The sequence below is a fragment of the Balearica regulorum genome, chromosome 8, assembly GCF_011004875.1.
Source record: "Balearica regulorum gibbericeps isolate bBalReg1 chromosome 8, bBalReg1.pri, whole genome shotgun sequence".
Lineage (NCBI taxonomy): Eukaryota > Metazoa > Chordata > Aves > Gruiformes > Gruidae > Balearica > Balearica regulorum.
The window spans coordinates 30,266,594-30,291,156 of record NC_046191.1 but is presented as its reverse complement, the minus strand read 5'-3'; the positions used below and the strand labels follow the sequence as shown (position 1 = coordinate 30,291,156).

The following is a 24,563-nucleotide window of genomic DNA, read 5'->3' as shown; positions in this document are numbered from 1 at the left end:
TCTGTTTCTTTCTTCTCGGAGGCTCCCAATTTGGAGGGGTTGCAGGAGGGTAGGGGGGGAGCAGGGCAGGGTGTAAGACACATGGAGTGCTCTGCTGGGACGATTGTGTGGGGCTGGGGGGGGGGGGGGGGGAGTGTTCTAGAACGTGGGGCCCTGTGTTTCCCTGGCAATGGAGCCACAGAGGAGCTGCCAGGTAGGTAAGAGCTGACAGGAATGGGGGGGGCTCCATGGCAGAGGCGAGCTGGACTCCCTGGGGCGGCTGAGGGCTGCCCTGAGCCCCAGAGTGCCCTCCCCCATGGGGCTGCAAGTCTCCCCGTTGGCAAGGAGAGGAGGGGGATGGAGAACAGCCCCCGGGGGCCAGCGCTGGTGGGGGGGGAGGAGAGCTCCTTGGCTGGGTGCACAGGAAGAAACTTTCACGCACACCTTTTTTGGGGTCCTAAAAAACAGTGGGAAATGTCAGAGCTGAGGCCTAGGTGGGGTTTGTAAGCTGTGTCTCGGCCAGAGGAAAGCTTACAGGTGTCCCTGCGAGAGGAAGGACGTCCTTGAAAGTGCTGGAGAGGAGCAGGGGGAAGGAGCTCATGGCTCTTGGAACAGACCCAAGTTTCTAACCTCTGTCCCATTTCATGTATATTAAATTGGAGCAACTGCAACTGGATATCATGTTGGTGATTTCTGCCTGAAATTTATTTGGGCCTGAAAAGGGTTTGTACGCCAGGAACTTAATGTGCTGCTTTCCAGCTGTGTACCACGTGCTCTGAAGTCAAGTCTTCTCTGTGTCCTTAAACTGCAGCTGCTACAGAATGGTGCCATTAATCTTCCCACCCTTCCTGGTGGGAATACCGTGTGCTGCCAAACAGAGCTGTTAAAGGGGGAACAAAGTTTTCTTCTGTCAGAAGCTTTTAGCAATTTTTTTATACTTTCTTTCCAAGAAATCATTTATGCAGCAAAACAAGAAACTGCCTGACAGGATGATTCCTGGATTATACCTACACCCACAAATGTATCTGAAGGCAAAGAAATGTAGTTCATGTCTAATTAGAAAAACATGGTATACAAAGATACAGCTGCTAAGGAGGCCAAAAAGTTTTAATTACCAATAAAGAACAATATGTATTGGCAGGGCTAGTAGGGGGTGGGGGGAAAATGAGAATTCATGGAGACTGCAAAACTAATGGAACTAGGAATATTTTTTTTTTTTGTAAGATATTGCTAAGAAGAAAAAGGGATAAGATTAATAATTGGAGGCAAATATAATTAAATCTCTGGCCCAGTTAGATACATAAAAGCAGCAGTTGTTCTTAATGCGGTTTGTAGAAGGAAAAACAAGCGCCCTGTGATGATGTAGCAAAGCATCGGGGGCTTCTTCCCAACTGGTGTACCTAGTGTCAGGTGTAAGGAGGTTTTCACAATAAATAACAAAATAACTGTCAACCCCTTGAAGTACAAATATGGGTTTAATTCTGTTCCTAGATCACTTGTTACTACAACTTGCCTTGGCTTAGGCGTTAAAATAGGCATTGGCTATGCCCACAACTGGAGTGCCCGTCCCTGGACCGAAAGCCAAGGGAAGGAGATGGAGCGGTGCTGGGCGCGCGTGCTCCGTTGGCGAGGACCGGTCAGGTAGGGGTTGTACATCTGACATCCGTTCTTCCGGCTTCCCTCACACAGCGGGATGCCTTGCTGCGTCAAGTTTTACCCTTATTTAGGCACTTGCTGGTATTTCAGGGTGTGAATATCTGCAGAAAGCTGACTGCTAGTGACCCACAGGAAGGGAAATGGCTTTACAGAAACACACAAACGCTAGTTGTTTACAGCTTCCCTTGGTGTTTCTGTGTCTGAGAGCTGGGCACAGCTCCCACCCTTAGAAGGTAACTGTTGTTCTTCACTGAAGATCTAACAACTGCTAAAAATAGGATTAGCTGCCTGAGTTTTAGGTAGCTGATCCTGCTTTGGGGTAAAGGATTAGAGTTGATCCTCGTTTGGGGCAAGACATCCTGTTCTTCTCAGCTCTGTAGTTTATCATCAGTTTTGCTTTCTCTTTCATCAGCAGAATAAATGCTGTTGAAACAGTTCTGATGTGCTATTTTCCAGAGATCCCTAAGCTGAGGGGTACCCCAAGGATGCTTGACCACATCAGGCCTGTTTCTTCTTCCCTGGAGCGTAGTTTTGTTCCAGAAGAGGTTTTCCGAAGCCTGACCTGTGCCAGCAGGTCTCTCAACAGCCCAGAGTACTTACGGTCCCCACAAACCACCAAAATCCCGCTGGGCTTCAGGGTGAGTGCGTTTCCATCTCCTGCCTTTTTCTGTCCAGCATCGTCTCTTCACTGGGGGTGCATATTCCTCCCCTGGGCAAAAGGAAAGTTTGCCGACCTTGTAAGATAAACTTATCGTATATTGCATCACTTTTCTGATGGCACCTCTTGGTGCAGATCCAAATTGCTGTCTTCCAGTCCCTGCAAAACCTGCTCGCACCCTGAGGCTGTTTTGCTGACACCGTTTTTTTTTTACCGCCAAGACAGAAATAATGATGCAGAGCTTGTTTAGACAGCAACCCTGACCTCTCCCACTCTTTGGCATGTTTCTCCATAAGAAGTGACAGCCACGTGTGCCTTGCCTGTAGGGCTGCCTGCAAACCCCAGATCGGCTTTGGCATTATCCTAATCGTCGGAGCAAATTCAGACACCTGACAGACCACCCTGTCAGTTTGACGGGTGCTGGAAGGTAAGCAAGGAAGGGATAAGGAGCACCGGGCGCTGGAAAGATGTTAGAGCTGGGAACACAAAGCTAGAGCTTGGTCTTTTCTCACGGTAGTGGCTGGATGAATGGACCAGCTGTCCTGTCCGAGTTTGGGCTGGAGAGATGTGAGGGAAAGATGTTTTGGGAGTAGTAAATAAAAGAGTTGCTAAATGAGTAATTCTTGGAACCATCCTTCCAAAGGATGCCAGACTCACAGGGATGCTCTGTGATCCACGATTAAGAAAAGAAGCTCTTCTGGCTTTATCGGGCTTAGCAGGGAAAAGCTTTACACTTCTTTGTAAAGAAGCGACACTTAATGGCGCTAGGAAGTGAGAAATGTTTTGCTCTTTATTAGTCATTGGATATGTATACGGTATGGCATTGGCAGCAGATGTGAAAAATGGATAGGCAGTGAGAGATTAATCTGCCTAAAAAACATGATGTCATTGAAGGACGGAGTCCTGGCTGTAAGCCTGGCCTGGGGCTGAGCAGAACAAACCCACGCGTGGCTTGGGCTGGTAGTAAGGGAACGGTGGGTTGCCTGTGGGGCGCATCAGTGCATGAGCTCTTCCCCTCCGTTTCAGGGATGTCTCTTACCTGTGTGATGTTGCGACTGGCCAAGAAGCTAAGAAAGCAACGACTGGCAGAAGCTCTTTTGCTGGGAGTTGTCGGGACCAGAGAGGGATCCGCAGTACCATCCCGCATTCTCCTGTGAGTGCTGCAGGTGTTTCTCTGCGTGCCACTGACTGGCAGAAGGGAGGTCTTCATACATGTGTCCTTATCCTAAAATTCATCAGCTTTCCTTGTGGCTGGCAGCCCCCCGCCCGCCCCCCCCCCCCCCCCAGCTGGGTGTTAGTTATTCCAATCTGCTTTTGGATATCGATTTCTGTCAGGCCGTGGAGGCGTGGAGTGGGAATGGGAAAAGCAGTGTGAAAAGCCGCTACCTGAGCTTCCCTCTCCCGGCTGCCAAACCTGTGTCCCCTTTGGGAAGGAACCGGGAGTGTATTCATGTCTATTACACTGACGTTTTGTGCTCTGTCTCTTTTCCATCCCCAGCGAGCAAACCTAGCAGATATTCTGGTTCCCAAGGAATTTCACATTGTGAAAAACAGGGGAGTTCTGCCCTTGAAGTACTTCGATGAGTGAGTGTTTTCTGGTTTACAAGGGTTTCTGCTCAACTGTTCAGAGTGGGGGGATAAAGCGATGGGAGGCTGAAGACGCTGCCCTGGTACACCTCTCGGTTGTGCAACCCCCCTGGTAACAACCAGACTGGAGTTAACTCTGCAGAGCAAGGTGACCCTCCTCTCCTTTGTCCCTGCTGCTCTGGAGGGCTAACAGAGAATTTCCTGGATTGCTGCTCAAGGGGTTTCAGTAGTTGGATGTGAATGTAGAAGCTGAAGTCTGGTTTGATCTCTTCAGGCAACTTTTGGAAGTTGTTTTGCTGCTGCTGCCCTTTTTTTTTGTTTGTTTTGTTTAATTTTGATTAGTTTCTCTGTTTTTCTTTTAGAGTCACTTTCTGCCGTAAAGCTGGGGGTCTCTGGGTAGTTGTTACTCTCACTTTATGCTTGTATAGACCTCGCGGCATCTTGAATCTGACCACTCTGGCTTGATTGTTTAGTTTATTTTATTTTAATTTTTCAGGATGTGAGTTTTGAATTGAGTTTACCAAGCCTTGCCCAAAAAAGGCTACTGAGACTCCCCTTGGTCTCTCCAGACAACTTACTAAATTTAAAGAAGATTCTTTCTCATCGTTCAAGGATTAAAATACTATGATTAGGTGTGAAATCTTCACGGTTTCTTTGCCAACATAATGCAACAGAATGCTGTGGTCTCCTGTGATCAGTCTCTGGGTGGGTGTGACGTGGATACGTGGTGCTCTTCTGGCCCCACCAGTAACTTTTAAACCCATCGGTCACTTCTTAGCCAAGTACCGTGAGAAGTCGTAAAGGGAGAAGGTTCCTACAAAATTTTTGTCATTAGTGGCAATAAGAAGGAGCTCCAGCTGGGGAAACAGCTGCAGGAGGTCCAATTCTCACATTAGGCACTGGATGCTCCCACTGAAGAACAACCCTGTAGAACCTCCTCTGCCTCTTCAACCTTCATCATCTTGTACACGGGACAAAGAGATTGAAGGAGAGAGTGAGATCCTGTAGCTAGCACTGGAAGGACTGTTTGTAATCAAGTTCTAACATTTGTGTTCATTTCAGTAAATACACAACGCTGCTCGAAGACCGCGAAAAGAAACTACATCTGTTCCCATCCCTGTACGTACCACCCTGCATGAAGTTGTTGCTGGAAAAAACCCCAGCTGTCTCAATTTCATTTCCTGGGAAAATACCATAACATGCTCTACAGAATAATGATGTGCCTCTCTCTCATCTGTCAGGAAACCTTCTGGGAGGTTAGAGGTCATCCAGCTGATGGAGGTGATGGACAGCATGTTGGAAAAAGCTGGAGTAGACAAACTAATCAGAGTAACGGGACCTTCACAGGTGGATAACTCGCTTGCGCCCGAGTAACTTTCTTGTACCCAGAAAAATAACATCCTGTTTTTCCCCAGTGTTTATCCCTGCTGTGCTTAAACTACCTCCTAGCAGCTAGTTTCTGCCCAAGCTGGCTGTCTGTAGGTCCTGTAATAACCAGGGGTTTCCTCTCCTGAGCTGCTCTTCATCTTCATCTGATCCACAGAGAACAAAACTGTTAGCTTGCTGGTGAGGGAAGTTACGTTTCCGGCAAAAATGCCAGAAAGGAATCCATTTGGCATTGTTACTGTGGAGGAATGAAGGCAGTAGCTGTCTCATCTCTTCATTGGGAAATAGGCGCTGTGTTACAAAATGGGCCTTTGGAAACCTTCATACACCTAAAAAGCAGATGTCAAAGAACATCTGTACCTTGCTTGACCTTATTTTCTGTTATTTTTGCATGGTGATGGGGAAGGATTTTTGAAAAGTGTAGAGCGTTGCCTCAGCAGGAACTCCAGCTGGAATTACTGAGAAGCTCCCATGGATGTTGACGGGAGGGTAGTCAGGATAGTGCATAACACGTTTGAAAAGGTTCTTTCCCTTCTCCTTTATACCTTTAGTAGTGTTTTGTCCTCAAAGGGAAACCTCCTTCAGAAGAAATGAGATCTGTGCTCACCTCTTTTTTTTTTTTTAAAGGAATAGGCTGGCCAGCACTCTGCGAGACTGTGACTTTTCTTGCCTGTTTTGCCAGCTGCACAACTTGCTGGAGCTGATGAAGGCAGAGCAGAACATCTACAACATTGTTTTCCATGAGCTGATTCGGCAGGTCAGCGTGGACTGCATGGAGAGAGGACAGCTGCTTTCAAAGCTCAGGTCACTGTTAGCCAATCCTTAATCCTCCTCTTGATTTATGGCAGCATGCTCTCGGGAGCAGCATTAGCTATTGCAGATCGTTCCTAATGTCCTTGCCCAGCAAAGCTAGTCCGTTGTGATGTAATTCGCATGGGGTCCGATGCCAGGAGTGAAATAGGATTTCCCTGCCTAGTTAACGACTGAGGCTAACAAGCCTCTGTTAGGTGACCTGGAGCTTGAAGTCGGTGGCGCCGTCACCACACTTGAGAGCTTGGGCACCTTATTGGTGTGACATTCAGTGGAAGTTCTCACACGCAGAATAGCTGGCACTTCTTTCACAGCCAGCGTTCCCATGCTCAGATTACCGCCATTTGTAGCAATTAGTTGTTCCAGAGTGTTTAAAATCCCCGGTCCAAACACTCAAAAGTTTGCTTACTGTGCAGTGAAAGGAAAGGGGCTTCACATGAGAGATCTGCACCCTCGGGTGGATACCATTTTCCTACTCTTTCTACTGCAGGCAGAGGTATGTGGGTCTCCTGGAGCGGATTCCTGAACAGATGAAGACCCTCTACAAAAAAATGATGGCACAGCAGTTGGTCGACAAACATATTACAGGAGAACTACTCTATTTTAAAGAATCTGTTGAACAGCTGGCCAGGTCTGAATTCTGCCTGGTCCTAAGAAATTATCTCTGTGCCCTAGGCTTAGTCAATTGATTTTATTTGGTTTTCTAACCTTCCTCCCATAGGAGCAGGAAGACGGTGTTATGATTTGAAGCAGAGCTCCAGGGACCACACTTGAGCCTCCTCACACTCTCACTGCCCCCTTTCACTGCCAGCTGTGCAGTGTGGGACCACAGAATAAGAGCAAAGTCACCCCCATTCCTTAGCGCACTGGGGGTTCGTCGGTGGGGGATTGCAGAAAGGCATTGTTAGAACAATGTGCATGAGCGGGAAGAGGAGGTCTTCAAGATGCCTTTCACCTCTACAGCGAGATGATTGTGTTGGAGGAAGGGAGCTCTGTGTGATAGTGTATGGCCCACCAGTCTGGGCCTGTCAGAGTAGAGACTTTTGAGTATGGCTAAGTTGCATTAAGACTGTTCCCTGCTGTTTCAGCGAGCTGTGTGAGGTACGAGAGCATGACCGCAAGGTGACCAAAGAAGCAGAAAAAGCTCAAGAGGAGCTAGCCGCAGCCATGCAGGAGGCTAAGGCGAATGCAAAGTAAGTTGCTTTCAAAGTTGAGTTTGGGAGGTTTCTGCAGCGTGCTGGTATCATTCTCTTGGGGTCATTGGGAAGGAGAAGTGAGGAATGATTTCCTTCTGGGGAAGAGAACTTGACTGTTTATGACAAATGGCATTATTTTGCTACAAATCCTAAACTCCTCAAAGGAATAGAATGCTGTTCAAAACTTGTTTGGTTTTAAGACATAAAAGTTGCATTTATTGCTCAGGTGCTGGCATTCCCTTTTCTTCACCCCACATTCACAGCTGGCAAGCTCTCTCTGAGGGCCCGTGGACATCCTCGGATATCTAAGAAACTGAGGATTTAGGTGCCTGGTATCAAAGTTATGGTGAGTGCTGAGGCAGCTGGATTCACTTACAGAGATTTGTATTCAAATTGATCGGAAACTCACAATGGAAGTAGCAGAAAATTGTTGTAGAGGCTCAGGGAAAAGGGCCCGTGGATTTACAGGCTGTGTGGCATGTGACTGAAGAAGGAAGGAGGAAATGTCTAAGAAAAGCTTTAGAAATTGAGAGAAAGACAGTAAATGTGAATAAGAAAGACAGTAAATGTATTTCATTGTCTTTCCCTTCTTCTAGCCTTTTCGAAGAGTATCGGGAGTTATACGAGTTACAGAGAGCACGACTGGAAGAGCAAGTCCTGCAGCTAGCCCGAGAGAGAGACATTTGGAGCTCAGCTGCGTACAACCTGGCTCTGAAGGTAGGTGCAGGAGATCTGTCATACATTGCAAGGTATAAGCCATCGTAGCTAGCAGTCTTGTCTTAACTGCAGATTTCATCCCAAAGAAACGTTTTTTATTCAATATGAATTGGTAGTAACACATCTCATACCTGCCCTGACCTCGTTTCCTGAGATCTGTTGTATTTGATATGTGTGGTTTTGAAATGGAAACCAGCTAATTCACACAGCATTTTTGTCATGGATCTCCAGGTTCTATGCAGGAAGAAATTCTGTGAAATTAGTATTTCCCTTCAGAGATGGGTTTGACTAAAAAGTTTCCTATTCCTCACAGTTTAAAATATTGTAGCTGGATTCCTTACGCTTCCTCACAAAGTATCGTTTTGGTTAATTCTGTGGTTCTTTGTTTGTGTCTCCCCCTTATTTGTGATCTCGTACTTTATCCCATTCAAGTTTAAAATCTCTCAGCAGAACATCTGGGGCTGTCTGGGAGATCAGAGATTTAATTGTAAGGAAAGTGATCTCCATTTCATTTATGGTAAAGCTCCCATGATGATGTCAGATGCCTCTCCTCTCGATAAAAACCAGGACAGATAATACCGTTTCTTTCAGATAATAGACAGAAAACAGCTTACGTTGGTTCGCAGGCTCCATGTTAGTGGCAAGACACTGACCAACATTCTCAAGCATTTCATAGTCCTCTTGGCCTCAAAGGTAGGGGCCTGTCTGTGATGGGTATCTGTTCAAAGTGTGTGTGGTATATGTAGCTCTACGGTTCTCAGTAAAGCATCAGTACTTTGGCCGTTATTGGAACTTTCAAATCTTGGTCTAGTTTCAAACGAGCATCAAAATTTGAATGAGCTCACTTTCTGCTTTTCTCTCTTTACTCCACGTCCCCCTTCCTCTACCTCAAACTTTTCCTTTTCCTATGTTACCCCTTTTTCTTTATGACTTTCCTACCTCTCCTCGTTCCTTCTCCACAAAACCAAAACAAATCCAGGCGAGTGTAATTTTGGCCTCATAGCTATGGGGCTGCATAGTATCTCAGTAGCATACAGGTAACAAGGAGTCAAGCTCTCAGTTCCGGCATGCCCAGGGAGGGTGAGCCACCCTAGTCCTGTCTCAAAGGGTTTGTGAGGGCTGTGCTGTGGAATTACAGACATTTCCCAGATCTCTGATACGCACGTATCTCAAAATAGCTAGGGCAAAGGGAGAATTCCTCTGACTCGGATCAGAATAGTCACGACAACAGTCCCTTTTCCCATCCTCTTGTCCAATGGCTGCAGGACACGGGAGACTTGGCTGATCTGCAGGAAGAGACCGAGCAGCTCAGGGAGAGGTTGGGTCATGCTGGAGCAGAAATGGAGCATTCCGAGGAGTCCAGCCAGGGAAAACTGCAAATTGTCTGCAGCAGCCTCAACAAGTGGCTTCAGTACTTCCATTGCAGTGACCCGTGAGTGGCCCAGAGGGACTGGGGGTAGCAGTCAACTCCCTCAACTGTTGCCTCATGACAGTAGGGCTCACTGGCCCAGTGCAAAGCATACACTGACTCTCAGGTGCAGTGAGATTTGGTGCAATTTGCACATCCCTCGCTGCTCTGCTTTTCTGCTCGACACATGTATTTTGGTAATCACATCCCTAATGGTAAATCCAAAGAGATGCCGTGGGTTTGTGGCTGAATCCAGTGGAGCAAGGACTGTACTTTCCTGCTGTGAACCAGAGTGTCCTGTTTGCAGCTGTCATTGCCGCAACAGAATTTCTTCTGTTTGGTTAGGTTCATTTTAACTTGAATGCACACGCATTGATGCTCAATAGAGCATTCAATTCTCTCATATACAAATATAAAATGAGACTCTGAGAGACATGAGGTTTCAAATCCAAAGTTATTTTTTCTGTTAAGGTGATTATAGTTTGCAGGCGTTTTGTTAGTTCATTGTGATATGTTAAATAAAACAAAGCATAAATGCAAGTACAAAATGCAGAAATATACACAGTGTGTGCATTAACAAAAGACATCACTTTATAGATTTCAATCGTAGACTTAATAACGTCTGAATTTTCAATATGTGCTTGAATTTGAGTTTCATCTTTGCTGGAAGTAGCATATTTTCTTAACTGACACCCCGTGTTTGTGTTACATTGAGTGAGAGAACAACCTCTCTGAGTAGGGCCTGGTGGTTTTTACTTCTCTCTCAATTCACAATTTGTATCACTATGTGTAGAGTATATCTTGACTCTTGGTTTTACACGGGCTACTAAAGGAGTTTTTTCTCTCGGCTCTCATCCCTTCTTTCCCTCTGCTTTAGCTCATCTCCATTGAATGAAAAGCTACTGGATGAAATCCTACAAGATATCAAGAACTTGATAGATGTAAGATTTGGGGGGGAGTTGGACATATTGAGTGGTATCTGCTCAGCAAATTACCATGCGTTAGCTGAGCCCCATTGAGCATCTATACCCACACATCAGCTCAAATCTTTTGTGCTGAAGCTTAAGCTAAGAGTCTACACATGAGAAGTTATCATTGACCAATACCATGGTTCAGCTAGTGCATTAAACTTAGTCGTGCATTGGAGCAGTGTCTGACTGGCAGCTCTGGCGACTGATAAATGATATTAGTCCATTGAAGTGCTCAGAATTGTCACCAATAAGTTTCCAATTTATTGTGCTATCCACTCACTGTGAGATCTTTATGCTCATGGATCCTTCACACTTTTCTTACCTGATTTCCATCACCTTTCTGTTCCAGCCAAGGGGTGGTCCAGAACCATTTTCAGGGGCACAGCAGGCTTGCTACTTTTCTTTCAGATGCTAAAAGAAGACCTGCAGCAGTATGGAGGGGAGGTACACCTAAGAAAGATGGAAAATCTGTGGAGCGCTGCCAGCCTGCAGGAGCACTGGACGGAGCTGGGACTAACAGTGCTGAACCGACACCGGGACTTTGCTGGAGCATTGCCTCCACAGCACGCTGCCCTGGAAGAAATAAATCAAAGGGAGTGTGAACTGTACCAGCAATACAATATAAGGATAAGTGGGAATAATGGTAAGGAACAACCAATTTTGCAGCTCAGTCTTTCCTTGGGGATGCCAGGAAAGTAGCAGGTAATAAAGGACCAGTTGACGTAATCCATACTGGCTTTTTCCAAAGCTAAAGTCTGCCCCCAGATAGGTGCTAGAAATCAAGAGCATTCAAGGGATAAATTCCAAGAAACTTGACTCACAGTCACACGTAAAAAGAATATCTGAAATTTAAAATGTGATACAGTGCAAAGAACATGCAATGTAAAAATGACACAGGGAAGTCACGTGTTATGTTCAGAGGGAGTATGGGAGGTTTGGGATTATGCGGATAATTCATAGAAAAGAAAATAAATGTAAAAAAGAAAGAATGGATGTTTAGAATGTAAAGTAAAACATCGCTTTGAAGATCATTAACCAGGTAACGCTGCCTCAGAGAGTAATACTTTTTTTCTATTACCTTATCACTAATGCAAAGTTATCTTAATCTAGATACTGAATTATCCTGATAATAAAGTATGTAAATAAATGTTTTCTCTGCTGATATAAAGTTATCATGTCCCATGTAAGATAACAAACATTCATTGGGTAATTTGCAACTAACCTTCTCAACCTTTGCCTCTGCAGGACCTTGACTCATGTCTGATTTCAGAATTGTTTCATCTCTGATTTTTTTTTTTTTTTTAAATCATCTTATTTCCTTTCAGCAGACTAAAACTAAACTGAACGTGTGCTGTCTGGAACAGCTGCTCATGTTTGCTAAGCTGCTTCTTGTAGTGTCATCTTATTCTTTCACTCAGAGTTATCCTGTGCTTTTCCCTGCATTACCTTATGATACATGTTATGTATGTTCAGCCTACTAAAGGAGCTAAGATAGAATAAGTCTGTCCATCCTAAGAGACAGCTAAAGGAATTAAATATTCCTGATAGTTCTCATTAGAAAGTGAGAAAAAGAAGGAGGAATGGGGCCATAATTGGCCAGACACCAGCATGGCAAAAAGTTAACAGCAGATTGTCAGAAGCCTCGATAGTTAGTTGTGGTCTGAGCAAAGGGCTGGGCAGCACAGCGCACACATCTGGTGCAAAATTGTTTCAGCCAGTAACGCCCAGAAAAGGGGATTTTACCTTATTTTAACAAAGGCTTTGGGAACTGGACCACAGGAAAGGTATTCTCTTGATCCACACAAGACAGTGTATTTTGAACAGTTTGGATTCATTCTTGTATTGTAATGTAATGGGCTTTCAATAGAAAAGACAAGGTCTCCCTTCTCTTTATGTTGCATCTCTGGTAAGAAACAGTGAAAATGAAAGAGATTATAAAGACTAGGTAAGAGACGATATTGAGAACATGGTAATTTTGTCCTGTAAGGCAATGGCACTCAATTACCTGAAGTATTTCTCAGTTACCCGAAGTATTTATTATCTTCTAAGATCTGATTACCTGATCTCAAGCAGTATGTGCCAGAAATATGAAGGGTTTGGTATTTGCTTACAAGGCTTAGAGATGCAGAGAGAACAATAAGATATGAGATTGTTTTAGCCAGGAGATGTGAGAGGACTGTAATGAAATCTGTAAGGTTTGGCTTAAGGCCTTTGCTTTTATTCAGTCTTCCTCGATCGCTTCTTAAAGCCTTCATGGTGTACCACCTTTGTGAGAATAAGATGGTTTTGACCCTGAAATTGGCACTTGAGGCTAGAGTGACCTCTCCAGTGAACTCCAGTTAGGTATTCTCTTTGGCTGAGGACTTGATTATAAGGTAAATGCTATGACACAGACAGCCTTCCCAAAGCAAACCACTATTTAATAAGGATCCAGAATACTGTGTCAGGGCTAATATGGCCAAACCACACATAAGCGATCGGAAGTGACTGTTCTCCCTCATCCCATGCTCTCCTGAGCCACCTCTTTTTTTCTTTCCTCTTAAGCTGATGCTGCATGGCAGGGAAACTTAAACAATTTCATTCCTACCACTTCTCTTTGGTCTCCTGGTCGTTAAAAACTAATGCCTGGTTGTGGGGCTCCCATCGTGTGCTCTGAAAGGCTCCACCCTGCAGAGGGTAACCTCCTCCCTTTCTTACCCATCTGGACATCCCAACACGGCTTCATTGCACTTCTTCCAGTCCAGAGGAGAGAAGTTAACCAGTTCCACCCCACAGCTGTACAGTGGGGAAACCAAGCCATGCGTCAAAATTATTGAAATATTTAAAAAAAATTGTCAACACCTCCATGTGCATAACATGCCATCTTCGCTACAAGATGTCATGGAGGCCAGGACCTCACCAGGATTGAAAGAAAGCTTAAACATTAGATATGAAGAGCAAACATTGTTACATTTCAAGCATATTGCCTAATAAACAGAGAATATCCATCAGCATGTGCCAGATGAGTGAATGAACAAGTAATTGACTACCTTGTCCAGGCATTTTTGCGCATCTGTGCATAACGTACAAGACCTGTGTCTTTGAAAAATCAGGTTGTAACTGCAAAGCTGTTTTAAAGAGGGTTAGATTAAGCCTTTTTGCAATGAGGGAGCCAAATCTGCCAAGACAAGAAGGAAAGTCAAATCAAGCCCTTTTTCTTTCAGCTTGCTTTGAATTCAGTGCTTACTAAACAGCTCATTCCTAGTGCTAAGTGTAGCCAGTTCCCACATAGGCTGTTCATCCTTCTTGGCATGTCTCTTTGAATCCAGCTTTGTTTTTGTTGGCTGAAAGAATTGTAATTAAAGGTTCGTATTTTCTTCCCCTGCAGGCACAGCTAGGTTTTTGACAGCCTTAGTGAGAAGTATGGAAGATTGGTTATTCAAGGTGCAAAAGCTGAAGCAAGGTTCTGGCATGCACGAAGTTGAGCTGCGGGCATTTTATCACGAGATTCCTGCATGGCTGGCCCAGGTGGATGCAGTGATGAGCTGTATAGGCTCCAGCCAGTTGCATGAAGCTAAGAGCAATGAGAAACCACATTTCCCGTAAGAACAGAGGTGTTAATTGTGTCTGGGCTGGTCTTGTACATTAAATTACACTAAGAAGAGAGAAATGTTCTTTTGTGGGGACCCTGGTGCAGGAAACTGGCAGTGGGATAAACATGATCAGCTGAAGTGTTAAAATGATTGCTGACTGCCTTTCATTTGCTTTGATTTGGCGATAAGTGTGGAAACAGTTGGTGGCTTCAGTATCACTCCTGGAACATCACTGTCTCCCTCAGAACTGCCACCTGCTTTGGAAATCTTGACATTTGAAGAAAACCCAAAATATGTGATTCATTTACAGTCAGATTTGTGGGGGCATATTCCTCCTCATGGTGCTCCATTGTCTTTGGTAAACATCATCAAGAAATAAGTTATTTGCAGAGCACATGCATAACATATATGTAAGAGATTGCTTGCAAATGACGACTTTGCCCACAACTATAGCATTAACAAAAATGCCTGTGTCATGTTTCCAGCATATGGCATACTAAAATGTGTTGTTTCCCTTGAGCTGGGAAGCAAAAGGTGTCTTTGAGACAGGATATCCTTGGGTCTGGTGCACTAGAGGTCATTTTATTTCTTCATCTGTTTGGTTTTTTGTGGGGGTTTTGTGGGTTTTTTTCAGGGTGGTACGTAGAGAATTTTTTCAGATGATTCAGCGATGGGTTCTGTCCATGAATAATGAGGTTGAGAAGAACATCACGCATCTTAACGAAAAAGTAAGTGCAAGCCTGAAACTGCTAGGGCTAAGAGCACTATAACTAGTGGTCGGTGTTTAATTTCCATCTGGCCAGAGCGCAGTTGTGAGGAATGCTTGTTTCTCTTTTGACACCTTCTTTCCTGTTTCAGTTGTGGCTTTTGTCATCCAGCCAAAGGAGCAGGAGAGCTCTTCTAAAAATAGCTGTAAGGTCTTCTATACAATGCACGAACACAATTTTATTGTTTCATCTTTAGCAAACATTTTCTCTGGAATAACATTGATATTTCCTGCTCAGAGAGCTCCTTTGGCTGCTAGCTCTCTGTAGTTTTTCTTTCTCATAGGATTGTAGATCAGAGACACTCACTATGCATTTTTTAAATGTTCTGTAAGTGTGGGGTGTGATTTTTGGTTTGTTGCTGAATTCTGGACAAGAGAGAGTACCACGTGGCTGATAAGCAGCATATGATCGTAAACAAGGACTGGGAGAAGGATAGATCCACAATAGGAAAAGATCTGTTTGTAACAGGAATGAATGCAGCAGAAAAAAATGGCAAAACCAAATGTTTCTATCATTAGGTCAGTTTGCAAATTGAATTTGGTAGGACATTGACTCATGTGAAACACACTGACTTCAGACTGCTTGGCAAGACCAGTCATTCATAGATTGGCTCTGATGTTTTGTGCAGGTGACTAAACTGCACCAAAACCTGTCCCTGTGGCTGGTGAATTTGCTGAGATACATGACAGCAGACCGATTGTCCTGTGAGTGTCCTCAGCGACAAGAGGCAGACACCGAGATGGACGAGGAGCTCAGGCTTCTGAGGGCTTGTAAGCTGCAGCATGAAGCTGAAGAGCTGGTTGCAGAGATGGGCAGACTCTCTGGTTCTATAGTCAGGTATCAGGAGAAGTTTTTCAATTTCATCTAAGGGGGTTTTCTCAAGAAAAAACGTGTAGCGTGCTGAGAGATTGATCATGGCGACAGATCCCATCACTTTGGTTGTCCTTGGATCTTTTTCCAGGTCCTAAATGGGCCTTAGTGGAATTTGTAGGGAGCCTAATAAGATAGGAACACCTTAAGAGAATGGCAGTGCCTGCTTTATACCTAGTACTGCTATAAAATGTGCTAGCACCTGTGATTGCATGGGCTCTGCCCACACTACTGAGGGTGACTTCTGAGGACATAAGGGCAGTACAGGCAGTGGCTCTGCAGTCCAGGTTATCTGGAGCAAAGCCTCCACCCGATTCAGGATTCACACATCCTCTATGGGTTAGTCCAGCACTGTTGCGGACAAGATGTCCGGAAGGTTGTTGTGTGAGGATTGCTTTTCTGGAGACTTCTGTAGTGCAGAGGTCTACAGATAGCTCCTGTACCTTGCTGACAGTAGCAGGATCCTGGCTGAAGGGAATAAAGCATTTGAGGGCACTCCTGCAGGGCTAGTGACATTCTGCATCTTTGCAGATGCTGCCGCGAGATTGTCAATGCAATCGTTCGAAAGAAACGGTCTGAGATGGATTTAGAAGCTGATTTTGAGCTGGAGGAGCTGAATAAGATCAAGGTAAAAGGTGCCTGTGTTTCCAGCTCTCTAGGTCTGGGGTAGATGAGACTGCATTTGCTTTGTAAAAGAGAGAGAAAAATACACGTGAGGGTTTCAAGGAGGAGGAAGACTCCTGCTACTCCAATGGGTTACCCGGGTCCCCCAAGTTTCCTACTGACTCCCCAGTCCTGGAAAGCAGATAAACCTGGATCAGGTCATGTTCAGTTTTAATATTTTTCCTTACCCTGTTTCAGGGTACATACGTAAGGGCTCTCCTGCAAGATTTATTCCATATGAGTGGCAGTAGGTTCACCTCTGGTTTAAAGCTTGTCAGAGCCATGTACATCCAGACTTGAGTGGTGCTTAGGAGTTCCTGGAGGTACTTGGTACAATATACCTTTATATAGATGCAGCTGAAACTTTTTGCAGTTGGCTGACCTACCTGCCGCCTCTTTATTCTACACTTGCATATAAAGCTCTTAATTACTACCTCTGTCATCGCCAGTGTTTAGCCAAGCTTTGGCTGCACTTTAGGAGTGCAAGAGTTGACCCTTCCTGAAGCCCAAGGCTTCCTTGAGCACAGGACAGATGGCATTGCTTCAAGGAATGTAAGAAGCTTCTCTGCAGGCATTGAAAATACTAGTGCTTCTGTTCTGTGTTACCTGAGTGAGTGAAAAATTAACCCCTGGGATTTACACTCTGTTTCTCCCCACGTGGTCTGGGGCAGTGACTGTGACAGAGATGTTCTGCACTGGCCTGAGGAGGAGCTTGTTGAAGGAATTAGTTGGTGGGATTGATTAGCTGGTGACAGATACCGTGTCTGAAAGCTTGGAGAAATGTGTCTTCCTTTTCCTTTGTAGGATGGAAGGGTCCAGGTAGGTTCCTGGAACAGATAAAGACAGGTGGAATCATTCACCTGACTGAGTGAATATGATAACAGGGTTTTGGTTTTTTTCTGCTCAATAATCCCTGAATAATCATTTTCTGTTATGTCTTCCCAGACTGAGTGCTGTAATTGGATTCAAGCATGTAGTCTTCTCCTTTCAGAGATCAAAGGCACTCCAGTCTCCTTTCTGGATTTAGAAGAACTAAGAAACCTCTTTGGATCAGAGGTATATATAGACTGCATTTGCTGTTCTAGGTTGAACAAGTTTGAAGGAAGGTCTGCTTCAAAACTTTTCCTTAAGGAAGCAGCTAGATTTCATTTTGAAGGAAGGTTTTGCATGGAGACCTACACGCACTCAAAGCAGCAGCTAGAACTATGAGGTGTTATGACTGTAAACTGGTTAAAAACCACAGTGCTGCTTGTGCTGGCAGGTCTAAGGCAAAACCGGAGCTTCAGTGGAGCTAGGAGACTTTACCTCACTGGTAGATCAGTTCCCCATGGTGCGTGGTAGCTTTTACTTCACCCATTGGGGTGCACTTTGGCCGGAATGCTGGTGGTTGCCTTTCCCAGGGGATCAGGCTGAACTTCTAGTTTAATTCCTTATGTAGCTAGACAGATGTCTGACACTGCTTGTGACAATTAGATGTGTTTTATAGATGGTTGGCCCGGCATTGGCCTAATTTCATATGAGACAGGCGAAGTTCAGATGATGAGGAAGTGGATTTAGTTTTATTGTCTTGAACAACTTGTTTACTTCAGTTCTGAACTTGACCCCGAAGCAGAATGACGTTGTTCATGACTTCCAGTGTACAGCCAATGCTGTAGTTCACGTGCTGCCTCTCTCTTTCTCCATGCCATGGCCTATACAAAGCAGGTATGCCACAGTGGGTCCTGCTTATGTTCGGTAATTAGCATATTCAGTTGTCATTTGAAATATATTCAGACTCAAGACCTCCTAGGTGGCTGAAGTCCAAGTCTAAATATGTGTGAGAGAAAGAGACCAGTTAGCTTTGCCTAGGTTATTTGGATGGACAAAAGGAGCACGCTGCTTACCCGATCCTTATGGTGCCTTACAGGAATTGCAATTGAAGCTTAAGCTTAAGGACACTATCATTTCTTCAACTCAGGAAGAGCTTGAAGCTGAAGATGCCAACAGCAGTAGGAAACCTGTAACAGAGGAAGAAATACGAGTAGTAAAGGAGGAAATTGCTATTATGCAGGTAACCGTGGTAGCTGCAATACACTACTTTCCAGCAGGGCCTTTTTGTTTATTGCTGTGTGTATGTGATGTGAAACGTGGCCTTACAGCTGCCCTGAATGCCGCTGAGCTAGTGGTATCTCCTGTTTCTTGTTCCTTTTCTCTCTCAGCAGCAGTCAGGTGCTGGTATGGATTATCTGACTGAGGGCAATGAAGCTACTGCAGACATGATCAGATGTGTTGGACATGACTCCAACATCCACCTGAAGTCTCTGAAGTCAGACATTGTGTCGGTTACAGGGGTAGGAGTCTCCACCACAGCAATGGTTTTAGCCTGTTGGCAGAGATTTGGAGCTGGGTTTTAGCCATCTACTCAGGCCCTGTTATGAGACTCCATTTAGCACTTGTGTCAGACCTGCTGGTGCAGTGCAAGGTGCTGGTGTTCTCTCTGATTCTTCTCTTCCTGCAACTTTAAATAATCATTAGCACAGTTACCACAGCAGCAATTTGTCCTCCTGACTTATGCATTGCTGCAGGGGCCCTGGGACTTCTGTGGGACCATGCATGTAGTCTGAACCAGGAGTATCTGCAGAGACTGGAATGGTGAAAATGGTTTGGTGCTGAGCACATGGGAGGAGTTGAAGAGGGTTCAGAGATTCAGGGAGATCCCACAACAACAGGGAAACAAGAAATTCAGGTTGTTTTGGCCTCCCAGGTCCTTGTTTTCTCCACTTGCCGTTGGGATTGGTGCTCTTTGGTGAAGTTGGTCTTCAGAAGTCATAGGGGCCTGCCTTTTGCAGCCATTCCCTGGCCAGTCAGACACCCAGACTGGAGCCTGGAATCGTGGATCTTTAGCAAACTGTCAGTGGATGGTCCCACTCTTTAAGTGTGCTGCATTGCTGAGTGTGCCTCGCTCTTGGTGCTTTAGAGGTGGGCAGCTCGTGCAGAGTGACAGTGGGAGATGCAACAGTGCTTCTTTATGGACTTTGATTTGTTTTACAGAAATTGATCCCTTGGAAATTACAATTACTTTCCAAAGCTTAGAGTAGGAGTCTTTTAACAGTTCCCTTTACAGACAAACTCTGGTTGTCTTCTTCAGATGAAGAAAACGGGCTTATGCCTGCTGGACCCTGTGAGGAGCTGTCTCTTTCTGTTCTCTGAATACTGTTTTATTGGGTTTTTTTCGCTACAGCCATCTTCAACCTCTGTAACCCAGTGAATGCACCAGCAGCCCAAGACTATGAGCCAGTGAGACTTTCATGTCTGAGTCAGAAAAGCATTTTAGTCTATTTTTAATGCCAAGATCAGTTCAGCACCTGAAATAGCCTCTGGTTTTACATGTTTTGCTGATGCTGAGCTCTTGCTTGTGTTGTGACTGTGCACTGAGACACCAGCACCAAACCAGGCACGTGCCCCAGATGAAATGCGGCATTGTTGGTTTCACTTTCACTTATAGAAGGTTTTGCTCTTCCCAACCAGAGAGAGATGACTGCCACAAAGTCGTCCACTCCCTTTTCTCAGAAAGAGTTTGAAGCCCTGGCAATGCTGGAACATCTGCAAGTGCAGCTCCTGTGAGTACTGGTCTTGTGCTGGAGGCGTGAGTGGGACAGGGTTTCATCCCAGACAAATGCCTGTTCTGCTCTCTGGTAAGGTTCTGCTTCATCCAATCTCTGTTGGTTTAATTTTGGGTTTCCTTCCTTTCTGCTTGTCTTAGGCTATTGATTGTGATTTATGTTAGCTGAAGTCATGACCCATGTCAGCTCTCCTTCATCTGTGTGCAGATTTTCTGTTTTGGGTACTAATGAGATACATTGCAGAGGTACTCATGATGGTTTTCTGCAACACTACTTAATACTTCAGGTCCCATTAGCACTCGCAGGGTGCTATGTGAATGCAGCTGAGCGCTTCCAGGGCCTATTAGTGCCCAGGAGCTGGGTAAGTACAGCCATACAATGTTGTGCCTAAGTGTGGGGAACACAATGAAGGGGCACCCAAGTGGCTCTGCGCAGAATCACACTAAGGTGTTTGTTTGGTAGTGACTTCTTCCATGCCTAAGCAGGGTCGGGCACTCTGAATTACATTCCCTCATACTTTTGTCTGTGAGCTTGCATTATCCAGGGTAAGCCCATCTCATTAGCCTTGCTAATTGAATTGACTGTGGTCTGTATTTATCCTTGCATAATGAAGATCAGCATGTCACCCTTTGCTAGCAAACACCAAGTTTTGAAATTAATTCAATTTGCAGGGTTTACATAGATATGCCATGAAGTCCCTTATAGATCTTTTAAAAATGCCCTTCTCTAAACTGTAAATAGGTTTTATAGAGTCAGTCAGTCATACTGAATGCTTCAGCTTTCTAAATCTTTCTTTTAGGTGTCCTGCCAGCAGCTGCTTAGATTTCAGGTTTCAGCATTATCTTTGCTTCTGTGTTTCAGAGAAACAGAGATCCGTGCTCAGAATGCAGAAGAGAGAGCTGAAGGTCTTGAAGAAAAGCTGGAAGAAGCTCTGCAGAGAATCAAAGAGCTAGAGAGTGAGCTGGAGAAAGAGGGGAAAGTCATCCCAGAAGCAACACACAAAGAAGGGCAAGGTCAGGAGAATCAATATTCTGAACCCTCTCCTAGAGTCAGAGAGGGAAGCAGTCTTTGAGGATACCTCATTCATGTCCCGTTTAGTGCAGGACGCTTTCCTCCTGGGCACATCCTCAGATTTTGTCTAGGCTCTTTGTCAGAGGCTAAGTAATGAGGCTTTTACCATGACTCTAGGTCAGGATAGAAAGAACTGCTGAACGTGGTCTGTTTTTGAAAGAAAGTAATTTTGTTTGGTTTTTGACATATGACACAGGGTCTATATCTAGGAGATCACTGTAATTGGCTTCATCTTCCTTGTGAGTGTTCCCTGTTACAGTCAAGAAAGTCTGTTTAGGATCACTGATTTTGGGGTAAAAAAGAAATAATGTTCCAGGTCCCTTCACTCTCAGAGGCCCCAGACCTTTTCTCTTTATAGCACAGGACACTTGCTGTGTCCAGGAGTTATCTGAACACTGCTGACCTACTCATCTTGCCCATATGGTGTGGCAGTGAGTTCCTTAGGTTGCATGTTTATTGTGGATGAAAGCATTTCCTTGTGTCCTTTTTCAGCTGGATCCACACATATATAAGATGTGGAGAAGGAGAAAGAATGGGAATTAAAACTTCTTCCCTTAGTCTTTCAGTGTATCCTGTCTCTTTGCCATCAAAGAGGGAGGAAAGGCTGATTTGTTAAGGATGTGATACCTTGGGCACATTTTAACTCCATGGTATTTTTAATGGCTTTGGTTTGTTGTTTTGTTTTTCTTTCAGCAAAATGTTTCCAAGAAAGTGTTTCAGAAGTCAGCACCTGCTCAAGTTCCAAAGCTTCTACCTCTGGCCATTCCAAGGGATCCAGAAAAAGCAAACATTAAAGAACAGCAGTTCTGGAGTACTTTCTTAGTGTTCATTCATAGTAGCCTTTCACGCCCAATCCGCTGCCATTACTCCTTAGCCACTACCCCAACATCTCCGTGCCATCTCAGCATTTGCACTGTTCTTCTAGCTGGCTCTGCCACTTCCACATCTGTCTTGCTTGTCCTCTATCTCCTCCCACAGCTCTCATAACTTTACAGCTTGTCTTCCTTGTAATACCATTGCTACCTCGACTTTCTCCTACCCGCACCCCTCCTGCCTGCGTGCCCTCTTCCCCTCCTCTTGCCCTGTGCTTGCCTCTTGTTTGTGTTCATTGGTCTCTTGTTGCTCTGTCTCATTCAGCCTCATCCCTGTTGGATCATGCAAATAAGTTGTTTGCACCTCTTTCCTCTCGTATCAAGGTATTTTTTCTCAGTGCCAGCATGGCCTGGTTGTGTGTCTGATAATGGGTACCTCCTTCATCCTCTGGGCTTCAGATGATCCGGTTACCAGCTGACTGGTTAGGAAGGACAAATTTTTGTTCATCTTTTGAATCTTCCCCTTTTGAAGATTTTGTCCTTCTTTCAGAAAGTATGAAGCAGCCTTGAAGCTGTGCCTGATCCTGAAGGCCTTTCTCTGCCTGCTGCCACAGGAGAGCTGCCTGCAACCAAGCTCACAAAATTAGATGATGCTGGTTCACCCTCTCTCAGTGTACCGGGATGGCATTTAAAATGCGTGATCCATTTCCCTGTGATTTCTGTGTTTGGCCCCTTGGCTCCCCATCCACATTAACCTCCACAGCTTCAACAGTGAGGCGGCCACCCAAGACTTCTGTTGCTGTCGGATCCCCTACCTTGTGTAGGTATAAAGCTCTGCAAGGCCAGCAGAGCTGCCTGGGTTCAGTGTGACTCTGTGGTTTGATCCATTCTCAGTTTGGAAGAGCAAGCAGTGAAACTGTCAGCAATCACATCAGCTCAGACAGCCCTTGCCAACTCCCCCAGAGTAAATACTATTTTGGAAACATCATATATCACTAATCCTGAAGTATAATTTTGAAATTATGTTTTTCTTCTGCAAGGTTTTTAAGTGTAGTATCTCCTGAAGGTAAAATGACAAGTTTCTGCCAGCTCCGTGTATGTAAAAGACAGAAGATCTTGCTGGAGCAAGGTGTGTTCTTTGGAACTGAGGATGCTCTTAGCTATCATTTGCCTTTTCTGTAAGTGCAGAAAAGTTACATATTTGAAAAAAAGCTATGCCCGACTTCTGCAGATATGAGTGCCAATAGGTTAATATGTGTGCCCTGACATAGTGCTGTGTGTCTCTTGACAGTTATTTCTCAGGCTGAGTGTTGTTCCTTCGAGACATTATCTGTAGAGGTGTTGGTCCTTGATGTGCTGAGGAATCATTTTACATGGAGTTAGAAATGCAGCCAGAGAAGTGTTCAGAGAAAGGATCATCTGCAGCTCACTCTGTGTGGTATTACGCCCTTTTGCCCCAGGTTGGAAAACAGCGGCCTATTCCAGCAGCATGAGAACTAACCAGAACCAGCCTCAGAGAAGTAACTACACAGCTTATGTTCACCAGTGGAAGATTACAGAACTGTTCCACTTCCCAGAGCTAGTTTTCCATGAGTGGATCACTACTGAGATCTATTACAGACCCATAAGCAGGAGCTGCAGCCATCCTGCCACCCTCCCCTGGGAGGGTTGCAGTGGCAGAATGATTTGGATGTGGTGTTACTCCTGGAGCTCGGATGCTCGTGTGATCATCGAGATGTTCAGAGGTGAATTTTTCCCACTTCCCAGCCACTTGTAAGGGGACTGGTCACTGGGTGTCCTTGCTATAAAAAGGCCAGCAAATACTTGTAGAGCAAATATTACGGGAGCAGTAAGTGTTGAGAAGGGGAGTCCAAGGAGCTGAAGGGGCTGATTAAATATGAATTTGTGGTTTTTAGTAGAAGTGGAATCCTTGTCCTTTGCAGCAGTACTAAGCCAGTACATACAGGCCACCCTTGTGACACAGCTGCATTTAACAGAAGTAGTACCAATTACATGTGCCAACACGCATGAGTGATACCGGCAGGCAAAGAGGCACTGAATAAAATGAGTGAAAATCCAAGAGCGACTGGCTGGGTAACCCCTGCTAGGCACATGCATGACTGGGTGAGCAGTTAAGGGCCACAAAGTGCCCTCTATCTTGGCCTCTACCGGCCACCAGCAGCAGACCACTGGGAATGGCTGTGCAGGGGAGGTCTGCTCTGAAGCAAGGGGAGATGCTGCAGGTCAAGTAAAAGGGAGGAGCAGAGCTGACATCCACCCAAAGGGCACCGAGATGAGACAAACGGAGTGCAGCGGTATTTCCTTTGACAGTGCTCCATGCCTTTGCCAAGAGATAGGAGGTTCCCAGTCATTTCAAATAGCTTTTGGCAGGAAATGATATATAGGAGTTTTGAGGATTAGAGAAGTTTTGAGGACTTTGTCCTTCTCTGTGTGTGGAGGCTACCATGGCAGCTGCAGCACACAGAAGTATTATTGTTCTCCAGGCTCTCTGCTGGCACTTTCCCAGTGGTGCTGGATTCCCCCTTGGCTGCTCAGTGGGAGCTGGTTAAAGGGATCACCTCTAAAACGTTTAGAGATGCTCATAAGCTCAGACCTTGTCCTGCCTCACCCCCCAGTGGAAGCAAGCAGCAGCACAGCCTGCCTTTCCTCCGCCCAGCTGATGTGCCTTGCAGGGAAGTGCTGCCCTTTGCTCCTCTTTCTTTTCCTACTCTTTTAGAACTAGGACTAAATACCTTAGTTGCCTGTGTGTGTATGTGTGCGTGCATGGATGGTGATCGAAATCATACATCCAGGACTATGCTGTAGGACCCAGCTCAT

The 24,563-nt window shown here is 45.2% G+C and overlaps 1 protein-coding gene across 2 annotated transcripts; it reads left to right on the top strand.

Annotated features, from left to right (window-relative positions):
* Window positions 1–1,153: 1,153 nt before the first annotated feature.
* On the top strand, window positions 1,154–23,964 carry AXDND1 (axonemal dynein light chain domain containing 1). Of its 2 annotated transcripts, XM_075760410.1 has the most exons (25): window positions 1,154–1,620; window positions 2,092–2,273; window positions 2,620–2,720; window positions 3,320–3,446; window positions 3,792–3,877; window positions 4,943–4,999; window positions 5,122–5,227; window positions 5,949–6,070; window positions 6,567–6,707; window positions 7,165–7,269; window positions 7,869–7,989; window positions 8,581–8,682; window positions 9,255–9,421; window positions 10,275–10,338; window positions 10,777–11,011; window positions 13,736–13,949; window positions 14,575–14,668; window positions 15,336–15,544; window positions 16,109–16,205; window positions 17,186–17,296; window positions 18,147–18,290; window positions 18,442–18,570; window positions 19,748–19,839; window positions 20,704–20,855; window positions 21,607–23,964. In XM_075760410.1, the coding sequence occupies exons 1-25, from the start codon at window positions 1,524–1,526 to the stop codon at window positions 21,705–21,707; spliced, it is 3,156 nt and encodes a 1,051-aa protein (XP_075616525.1). In that variant the 5' UTR covers window positions 1,154–1,523; the 3' UTR covers window positions 21,708–23,964. The 2 variants fall into 2 exon arrangements, with proteins under 2 accessions (XP_075616525.1, XP_075616524.1); XM_075760409.1 differs by lacking the exons at window positions 1,154–1,620; window positions 2,092–2,273; window positions 2,620–2,720; window positions 3,320–3,446 and having other exon boundaries at window positions 3,707–3,877; window positions 18,439–18,570.
* Window positions 23,965–24,563: the final 599 nt, after the last annotated feature.